Consider the following 11122-nt stretch of genomic DNA (forward strand, 5'->3'; position numbering starts at 1 on the left):
GAAAAATCTGTATACAAATGTAGTAAGGAGGTAAGGCAATAAATAGGACAATAGTGGCGAAGTAATTACAATTTCGCAATTTACACTGGAGTGATATATGTGCAGATGAGGATGTGCAAGTAGAAATACTGCTGTGCAAAAGGGCAGAAAAACAAATATGGGGATGAGGTAAGTAGTTGATTGGATGGGCTATTTACGGATGGGCTGTGTACAGCTGCGGCAATCGGTAAGCTGCTCTGACAGCTGACGCTTAAAGTTAGTGAGGGAGATATAAGTGTAACGGATTTCCTCTTCGTCTGATCGGACCAATGTGCAGCGTGGTAAGTGTCCATAATGAGAAATTTAATAAATCAACAGAACACTTAACAAAAGTACAAACAAACAACCGAAACAGTCCCGTATGGTGCAAACACAGACACAGGAAACAACCACCCACAAAACACAATAGAAAACAGGCTACCTAAATATGGCTCCCAATCAGAGACAACGACTGACACCTGCCTCTGATTGAGAACCATACTAGGCCAAACACATAGAAATATAACAGAGCAAAACATAGAAAAACAACATAGAATGCCCACCCCAACTCACGCCCTTACCAAACTAAAATAAAGACATAAAAAAGGAACTAAGGTCAGAACGTGACAATAAGTCTCCAACTTCAGTGATTTTTGCAATTCGTTCCAGTCATTGGCAGCAGAGAACTGGAAGGAAAGGAGGCCAAAGCAGGTGTTGGCTTTGGTGATGACCAGTGAAATATACCTGCTGGAGCGCGTGCCATGGGTGGGTGTTGCTATGGTGACCAGTGAGCTGAGATAAGGTGGAGCTTTACCTAGCAAAGACTTTTAGATGACCTGGAGCCAGTGGGTTTGGCGACGAATATGTAACGAGAACCAGCCAACGAGAGCATAGAGGTCGCAGTGGTGGGTAGTAAATGGGGCTTTGGTGACAAAACGGATGTGTAGTATCCTTAAAGGCTTCTTAGAATTACGACTCATGAGGCTTACATACGGTTTAGTATTGAATTGAACTTAGATTTACATCATCTTATGCACCTGGCTTCAACCTCCCTGAAGCTTTCTTAATCATAGTTAAATAGGCAGACATAGGAAATAGCTACGGATAGCGGGAAGCAAACCCCCGTCTTGAGTCAATACTGCCATCTCTTGGTAAACATAAATATACCAGGTTACTACATTCCCCCCCTTTAAAGCTAATAACCCAATTTAATTCCTTTCTGAGTTATGCTATATTCTTATTTACATTTTTTCAAAAATGATCTCCTTTAGGATCTGAAAAAGTCTGGCGGACGTCTCTCTCTAATAGAGCTTCTCAGAGGTGGTGTAGCTGGTGCCACCAGATCTTCACCCCTTGATGGTGAAACAAAGTCCTTTTGTGGAGACTTCACAGGAGGAGGTCGTCCCAGACTGGTGGTCTCAGGAAGTTGAGCATTGTTGGTCTCAGGTGGTTTGTCCAACTGCAACTCTGGGGAACGTTCCAATGTCCTGTCCTGCTTGTTTAAGAATTGATCCAGATCTCCGGATGGAACTGGAATTCGAGCTCGGATCTGATCCACGTGTCTTCTTAGTCTTTGTCCACTTCCGATAATCACAGTATAAGATACTGGTCCTGAGCAATCCTCAATGGTAGCTGGAATCCATTTAGGACCAAACCCATAGTTTCTTGTATAGACATCATCTCCAGGTGAGAAAATTCTGAGTTTGGCTCGGGTGTCATGATTACATTTTTGATTCCATTGCTTTTGTTGTATTTTCATTTTCAGGTCTGGTCTGATGAGATCCAAGGTTGACCTTAACCTCCTTGACATCAACATTTCTGCAGGTGACAAACCAGTCGTAGCTTGAGGAGTAATCCTGTAGCTAACAAGAATCTTGACACCTTTGTTTCAATGCTGGGCCCTTGCATCTTCCTCATCCCCTCCTTCTCTCTCCACTGGCTTCCAGTTGAAGCTCGCATCCGCTACAAGACCATGGTGCTTGCCTACGGAGCTGTGAGGGGAACGGCACCTCCGTACCTTCAGGCTCTGATCAGGCCCTACACCCAAACAAGGGCACTGCGTTCATCCACCTCTGGCCTGCTCGCCTCCCTACCTCTGAGGAAGTACAGTTCCCGCTCAGCCCAGTCAAAACTGTTCGCTGCTCTGGCACCCCAATGGTGGAACAAACTCCCTCACGACGCCAGGTCAGCGGAGTCAATCACCACCTTCCGGAGACACCTGAAACCCCACCTCTTTAATGAATACCTACGATAGGATAAAGTAATCCTTCTAACCTCCCCCCCCCCTAAAAGATTTAGATGCACTATTGTAAAGTGGTTGTTCCACTGGATATCATAAGGTGAATGCACCAATTTGTAAGTCGCTCTGGATAAGAGCGTCTGCTAAATGACTTAAATGTAAATGTAAGGTCTGAACTGCACGTTCTGCTAATCCGTTTGAAGATGGGTGAAAAGGGGCCGACGTTACATGCTGAATACCATTTTGTTTCATGAAACTTGTGAATTCAGTGCTTGTAAAACAAGTAGCATTGTCACTAACCAACATTTGAGGCAATCCCATAACACTGAAGCTTTGTCTCAACTTCTCAATCGTAGCGTACGATGTTGACGTGTTCATGGGGTAAACATCCATCCACTTTGAATGAGAATCAATCAGCACAAGGAACATTTTCCCTAGGAAAGGTCCAGCGTAGTCCAAATGTAATCGTGTCCATGGTTTTTCTGGCCATTCCCAAGGATGTAATCGAGCGGTGGGGGGTGACTTCCTGTTACTCTGACAATCTTCACACCGGCTAACCTCATTTTCCACATCGTGGTCCATCTTTGGCCACCAGACATATGACCTCGCTAGGCCTTTCATCCTCGACATACCTGGATGCGACTGATGCAACAACTTCAGTAGCAACCCCCGCCCTTGTGGTGGGATAACTACTCTTGAACCCCACAGAACACATCCATCTCGAACACTCAATGCCAAGCGGCGAGTGAATTAAGGCATGATCTGAGGCTCTGTCACCGTAGGCCATCCTTTCAAGATAAATTCATGCACTTGTGATAACGTCACATCCGTTGAAGTCCATTGCCTGATTTGTGCTGTGTTCACCGGTGCATCATCCAACACGTCGATCATCAAAACCTGGTCATTTTCTTCTTCCTGAATGATGATTTCTGGAACGGGCAGCCCACTCAGAGCATCAGCATTCCCATGGTATCTGACTGGTTTGTAAATGATTCTGTACTCGTAGGCCCTGAGCCACACATTCCAACGTTGAACTCTTGGAGAGACCATTTGTGGTACTGGCTTTTGTTCATGGAACAGAGAGATCAGAGGCTTATGATCCGTCACAATAGTGAATGTTCTCCCGTACAAGTACTTGTGGAATCTCTGTATTCCGAATATGACAGCCAGTCCTTCCTTGTCCAGCTGAGAGTACTTTTTCTCCGCTGGCGACAACGTTCTTGACATGAACCCGATAGGTTTCTCTGCACCATTCTCCATCCGGTGGGATAGCACCGCCCCCACACCATACGATGAGGCATCACACGATAGGATGAGATCTCTGTCTGATGAGTAGTGCACTAGCACTTCAGCTGATTGCAGTAACACCTTTGACTTTGCAAAAGCTTCTTCCTGACTTTCTGACCATTTCCAGGCCACATCCTTCCTTAACAGTTGATGTAGAGGAGCTAAGAGGGTAGAGAGGTTCGGGAGGAAGCGATTGTAATAGTTCAGTAAGCCTAGATAGGCTTTCAGCTCTGTAACCTTTGTCGGAGCTGGAGCTTCCACAACAGCCCTCACTTTAGCTTTGACAGTGTGTAACCCCTTGGCATCCACCTTGTGACCCAGGTACTGCACTTCATCATCTAACAGTGTTTATTTGCTCCTCTTCAGCCGGAGACCGGCGTCCTCCATCCTCCTCAAAACTTCACCTAAGTTTCTGAGATGTTCCTCCTTCGTGACTCCCGTGACAAGAATGTCGTCGAGGTAAACTGCTACCTTGGGTATCCCCTGCAGAATTCCCTCCATAGTTCTTTGGAAGATAGCTGGTGCAGAAGACACCCCGAAAAGCAAGCGTTTATAGGTAAACATCCCTCTGTGGGTGTTTATGGTCAAGTACTTCTGTGAAGCTTTAACCATTAGCACTTGCTGATATGCGTGACTCATGTCCAGTTTTGTAAACTATTGCCCTCCGGTTAACATTGAAAGAAAATCCTCAACTTTGGGTATCGGGTATTGCTCCAGAGAGGAAACTCTATTTACAGTCAGCTTGTAGTCACCGCATAATCTGATTGAACCATCTGGTTTTAGTATGGGAACAACTGGTGCTGCCCACTCAGAAAACTTGACAGGTACAATTATATCCTCTGCTAAGAGTCTGTCAATTTCCACATCCACTTTAGGCTTCATGGCATATGGAACTGATCTTGGCCTATAGAATCTGGGAGTAGCATCAGCAGCAACATGAATGGTAGCTTGGAACCCTTTTAATGTCCCTAGCTCTTCTTTGAAAACACCCTCATGCTTTGAAAGCACCTGCTGTAGTGTCAATGTCTCTGTGGTGACATGTTTGATTTCATCCCAGTTCAATTTTATTTCCTCCAACCACCCTCTTCCTAGTAAGCTGGGGCCAGTACCTTCCACTACTAAGAGAGGCAGATTTTTCTTTTGTCCATGATATTCCACTTGAACATCAGCAACTCCAATCAGAGTGATCTTCTCCCCTGTGTACGTTTTGAGTTTAATGGGGGTGTCTCTCAGTTTTGGCACTTCAACGGTTTTCCACTTCCTATAGAATTGGGACCTGTTCATCAGAGTGACACTACATTCCGTGTCTAGTTCAAACAGTACCTTCAATCCATTTATTCCCATTTCCACAATGAGAGGCTCCACCTTCTTCATATTCGCCCCCTGTACACTGTACATTGAGAATGCTTGCTCTGCGTCTGCGCACTCACTTTCACTTTCTATCACTTGATTAGAGCGGTAGCTAGAGCGTCTGGAGGTATTCGGTTTTCTGTCCTTCCTCTTTTCTGCATCCCGTGGCTTTTTTTTATTGCGGCACTCCCTCGCAATGTGGCCTATTATCCCACATGCATAACACTTTTCATGTTTGAATTTTCAGTCAAACGCTGCGTGTTTGCCTTTGCAACAATAACAGTCTCTATTGGCTGCTGCACCACGGCTTTCTGTTCTTTGAAATTCTACGCGCTCAGCGCTGCTCTCTTTTACTGTTTGGCACGCAGTTGCGCCCCTTGCCTGCAAATCCAGTGCATTTCTTTTTGCGGACTCCATTGCCTGGGCCAGTTTGAGTGCATTCTCAAACGTGAAATTAGGCTCTGATAACAATCGTATTTGTATCCTGTCATCATTAATCCCACACACCAGCCGATCGCGTAGCATTTGCGATAATGTATTCCCATAGTTACAGTCCAATGCTTCTCAACTCAGCCACATATTCCCCCACTGATTCGATAGGTTTTCTCATGCGTGAATCAAACTTAAATCTTTGTACTATTTCACTGGGTTTGGGGTTGAAGTGATTTTTTTATAACTCGACTAAATATATGAATGACTTTTCTCCTGGTTTATCTGGGCTCAACAGGTTTCTCATTAAGCTGTACGTCTGTGCACCAACAACGCTTATGAGTATGGATTTCTGTTTAGCGGCATCAGTTATTTCATTAGCAGCAAAGAAATTTTCCATTATTTCACAGTACTCCTCCCATTCCTGATTTTTAGGATCAAATGGTGGTAGCGAGCCTATTGTTGCTAAAGCCATCTTTTCCGATTCTTTCTCCCCTCACACAGTCAATAATTTGTCCTACCGGTATCCAGGGAATCAATCCTTCAGAATCTTCCACCGTTCACTTGAGTCTCACCTCCCGCGTCGCACGCCAAACACTCCGTTAACTTCGTGGCAAAAAATAATCCAACGCAGTTTTCCATAGTTATCCTCATCGCCAAATATGTAGTATCCTTAAAGGCTTCTTAGAATTACGACTCATGAGAATTACATACGGTTTAGTATTTACATTTACATTTACATTTAAGTCATTTAGCAGACGCTCTTATCCAGAGCGACTTACAAATTGGTGCATTCACCTTATGACATCCAGTGGAACAGCCACTTTACAATTTAATTGTAACTTAGATTTACATCATCTTATGCACATGGCTTCAACCTCCCTGAACCTTTCTTAATCATAGTTAAATAGGCAGACATAGGAAATAGCTACGGATAGCGGGAAGCAAACCCCCGTCTTGAGTCAATACTGCATCTATTGGTAAACATAAATATACCAGGTTACTACAGGATGGCACTGTGATAGACTGCATCCAATCTGCTGAGTAGAGTGTTGGAGGCTATTTTGTAAATGACATCGCCGAAGTCAAGGATCGGTAGGATAGGGTATGTTTGGCAGCATGAGTGAAGGGGGCTTTGTTGTGAAATAGGAAGCCGATTCTAGATTTAACTTTGGATTGGAGATGCTTAATGTCAGTCTGGAAGGAGAGTTTACAGTCTAGCCAGACACCTATAGTTGTCCACATATTCTAAGTCAGAACCGTCCAGAGTAGTGATGCTAGTCGGGGGGTGGGCAGCGATCGGTTGAAGAGCATTCATTTATTTTTACTAGCAGAACCCCTCAACAACATCCGCTGAAAAGGCAGAGCGCGAAATTAAAAAATATTTTTTGGAAATATGTAACTTTCATACATTCACAAGTGCAATACACCAAATTAAAGTTTAACTTCTTGTTAATCTACCTATCTTGTCCGATTTCAAAAAGGCTTTACAGCGAAAGCACACCATATCATTATGTTAGGTCAGAAGCTAGTCACAAAAAACATACAGCCATTTTCCAGCCAAAGACAGGAGTCGCGAAAAGCAGAAATAGAGATAAAATGAATCACTAACCTTTGATGATCTTCATCAGATGGAATCCATAGGACTTCATGTTACACAATACATGTATGTTTTGTTCGATAAAGTTCATATTTATATCCAAAAATCTCAGTTTACATTGTCGAGTTATGTTCAGTAATGTTGTGCCTCGAAAACATCCGGCAAATTTACAGAGAGCCACATCAATTTAGTGTAAATCCTCATCATAAACTTTGATAAAAGATACAAGTGTTATTCACAGAATTAAACGTATACTTCTCCTTAAGGATGTTTTTATCATAAATCTTCAATAATGTTTCAACCGGACAATTCCTTTGTCTTTAGAAAGGAAAAGGAACAGAGCTCGCTCTCACGGCCGCACGCATGATTTGGCTCATGGCCTTCTGCCAGACCCCTTAGTCAAACAGCTCTTATTCGCTCCTCCTTCACAGTAGAATCCTGAAACAAGGTTCTAAAGACTGTTGACATTTAGTGGAAGCATTAAGAGGTGCAATATGACCCCATTTATACTGTATATTGAAAGCAATGAGTTGAAAAACTTCAAACCTCAGATTTCCCACTTCCTGGTTGGATTTTTCTCAGGTTTTTGCCTGCCATATGTGTTCTGTTATACTCATAGACATCATTCAAATAGTTGTAGAAACTTCAGAGTGTTTTCTATCCAAATATACTAATACTATTCATGTATTAGCTTCTGGAACTGAGTAGCAGGCAGTTTATTCTGGGCACGCTTTTCATCCGAACATGTAAATGCTGCCCCCTATCCCAAACAGGTTAAAAACAAATTCTTATTTAGATCCGCGTTATAGGGCGATTGAAATGTAAAGGTAATTTCCGATTGAGCAGACATATGCAGCGTTTACCATGAGTACAGTCTCTAAAAACGAGAACATTGTCTTTAAATTTAAATCACGCTGTAGAGCGGGTCTTCAGCTCTACGGACTGAATCAAGCCCAATGTATATATGAGCCTGATCTCTTCCTCTCTATCTGGTATCTCTCTATAGGAGCACCCTTCTAGTCTATCCATGGAGGACCTGCTCAACGTGGCCAGAGACATAGCACAGGGATGCCAATACCTGGAGGAGAACCAGTTTATACACCGGTAGGCCTAATGTGGTAGAGAAACATACTGTACATGGATTTATGTGTGTGCACAGTGTGCACATAATGTATAGTCAAACCCACACAATATGCAATGACAGACAAATACACTCTCACACACACACACACACTAATTTCACCCACTTACTGTATACATACGCACACACAAACAGCAGTGCACACACACACACACCACAAAGACACAGTCCCCCACATTCACACCCTCCCAAACAAAAACAGATGGGAACAGAAAGGTTTGCCTGCTTCCCCGGCAACACCAGCAATCGCCTTGCTCGGTTTCCACGGCGTCCGTACCTGTGACAGAATTTCCCTTTAACCCGCAACTTCCTGCAAGTCATCCAATGACAAACGAGACCAATTAAAGCTTATTTACCCCAAAATGTGCTGTCAACTATTATACCGCCTAATGGTGTCACCGGAGTGTAGCTACAGACACACATACACACACACATACACACGCAGATGCTAGCATGCACACACACGAACACAACACACAGAAGCACTAGGCTACACACACTACACACACACACACACACCAGCTCGACTCCTTATTACAATTCACAGCCACCATCATCATCCTTGAGGCCACTACATGTGAGTACGTGTCACTAGACTACATTTTCTTGAGGAAAACCTGCATTGACGACATGCTCTCTTGGAGCGCATTAAGTATCAACTGCAATATCTCGAAGAGTGTGTTTGCTGCTTTGTCATACCACTCAAATACTGCAGCCTCTTAAATCGTATTACAATCCCATACAACATAAATGTATGCATATGCTAAATCTGGCTGTGAATAACTTTGTTTTGCTTAATCCGAATTCAAACTGTTCAGATTAACCAATTTAATGTTCAGTTAATGCTTTAATACATGAATCTGTTATTCCAATAATCGCACACTCAATTGTTTTAAGGGTGGGAGTGGAAACCAACATTGACACAACACAGTGGGCTACACTACACGATTCTCACAAATATGTGTTTTGAGTTCTCTGTTTGCCCTTATTCTACCATGGGGATAAGATACACACTTTTTAAATGTAATCTTTATTTAACTAGGCAAGTCAGTTAAGAACAAATTCTTATTTACAATGATGGCCTACTGGGGAACGGTGGGTTAACTGCCTTGTACCATGTCAGCTCAGGGACTTGATCAGGCAACCTTTCGGTTACTGGCCCAACTCTCTAAGCACTAGGTTACCTGCCGCCACACACATACAGACGCTCAAGCGCGCTCGCACACACGCACACCGACCAACGGACAGACAAGCGCACACACACTAACACAGACAGACAGACAAGCATGCACACACTAAGACAGACAGACAGACAGACAGACAGACAGACAGACAGACAGACAGACAGACAGACATGCACGCACTAACACGGACGGACTGACAAGCATGCACACACTAAGACAGACAGACAGACAGACAGACAGACAGACAGACACGCACGCACTAACACGGACGGACTGACAAGCGCACGCACTAACACGGACGGACTGACAAGCGCACGCACTAACACGGACGGACTGACAAGCGAACGCACTAACACGGACGGACTGACAAGCGAACGCACTAACACGGACGGACTGACAAGCGAACGCACTAACATGGACGGACTGACAAGCGAACGCACTAACACAGACGGACTGACAAGCGCGCACACACTAACACGGAAGGACACACTAACACGGACGGACTGACAAGCGCGCACACACTAACACGGAAGGACTGACAAGCAAGCACACACTAACACGGACGGACTGACAAGCGCGCACACACTAACACGGATGGACTGACAAGCGCGCACACACTAACCCGGACAGACAGACAAGCGCGCACACACTAACACGGACGGACAGACAAGCGCGCACACACTAACGCACATGCAGATGAGCACACACATGCACAGACAGACAGACACACACACACACTAACACGAACACACTCCTGTAAGGTTCTTCTTGTCTTGTCACTTTGCAGGGACATTGCGGCCCGGAACTGCCTGCTGACCACCAAAGGACCGGGGAGAGTGGCCAAGATCGGAGACTTTGGCATGGCCAGGGACATTTATAGGTACTGCCATCATAAAAAGTCATTAAACCCAGCTACTATAAAGGCATATGTGGACTGGGGTGGTCTGGCGGTCTGGGCCGTTGCCTCTGGAGCACATGAACGATATACCACTGCCAGCATGAGTTGGAGTCTGGCCTGTTGCTACTTCAGCACCATCTCTCCTAAGTTTCAACTCTATCTTTTTTCAAACATGACAAAATACCAAAGGAGTGGGACTGCCCCACTCCTTTAAAAAATATAATAATTGTCACGCCTGCTCCCGTTCTCCCTCTCTGGCGCTCGAGGGCACCAGGCTGCCCTTCATTACGCACACTTGTCCCCATCATTACGCTCATCAGCGCTCAATGGACTCACCTGGACTCCTTCACCTTGTTGATTTCCCCATCTATATCTGTCTGTTCCTCAGTTGGTTCCCCATGTCACCCAAACTATCTAGTTTATAATTCTGTTTATTACTGCCTGTGTCTGTTGCTAGTGACACAGTCCATTTCTTCTTCTGGGAAACAAAGTCGATGACAAATGATTTTTTTACAATCTGAGTGGGATCCATGGATATACAGTTTAGTTAGTAATGCCTGCCATGATGGCACCAACCGTTTCTAAGCCAACTACTTTATGTCTAGTCGTAGAATGCCAATTCTATCTATAATGTCAATTTGAAGATTGCTGGGGGCATTTCATTTCAAATTGATGGCCTTTGGTGCAAATGATAATGTCTCACAAACACAGGAAGGCTAGGAGGTTAAAAGTAGAAGCCACATTTTGGTTGGACCTCAAATAAAATAAAATTTGTCACATACACATGGTTAGCATACCTTAAGGGACTTCTGAGACGGGAGCCGTATGGTCGGTGAAGAAAGTCCCATTGCAAATGTACGGTACCTTACCTGACGTCCGGCGACGTTTCAGAAAATTGAGGATGGCGTCGGGCCGCGGGCGGCGGAGAGCTCTTTCAGGAAGTCACCGAAGAAAACGTATCGGACGTTCCGTTTCC

At 44.5% G+C, this 11122-nt stretch overlaps 1 protein-coding gene across 2 annotated transcripts in view; it reads left to right on the forward strand.

Annotated features, from left to right (window-relative positions):
• Positions 1-10917, forward strand: part of LOC129834321 (ALK tyrosine kinase receptor-like) — a 733537-nt gene extending 722620 nt beyond the window's left edge. For both annotated transcript variants that reach the window (XM_055899197.1, XM_055899198.1), the window contains exons 24-25: positions 7930-8027; positions 10036-10917. In XM_055899197.1, the coding sequence (XP_055755172.1) occupies positions 7930-8027; positions 10036-10360 (423 nt within the window). In that variant the 3' untranslated portion in view covers positions 10361-10917. The remainder of the gene's footprint in view (positions 1-7929; positions 8028-10035) is intronic.
• The last annotated feature ends 205 nt before the right edge of the window (positions 10918-11122 follow it).

Source organism: Salvelinus fontinalis, chromosome 35 (assembly GCF_029448725.1).
Source record: "Salvelinus fontinalis isolate EN_2023a chromosome 35, ASM2944872v1, whole genome shotgun sequence".
Taxonomy (NCBI): domain Eukaryota; kingdom Metazoa; phylum Chordata; class Actinopteri; order Salmoniformes; family Salmonidae; genus Salvelinus; species Salvelinus fontinalis.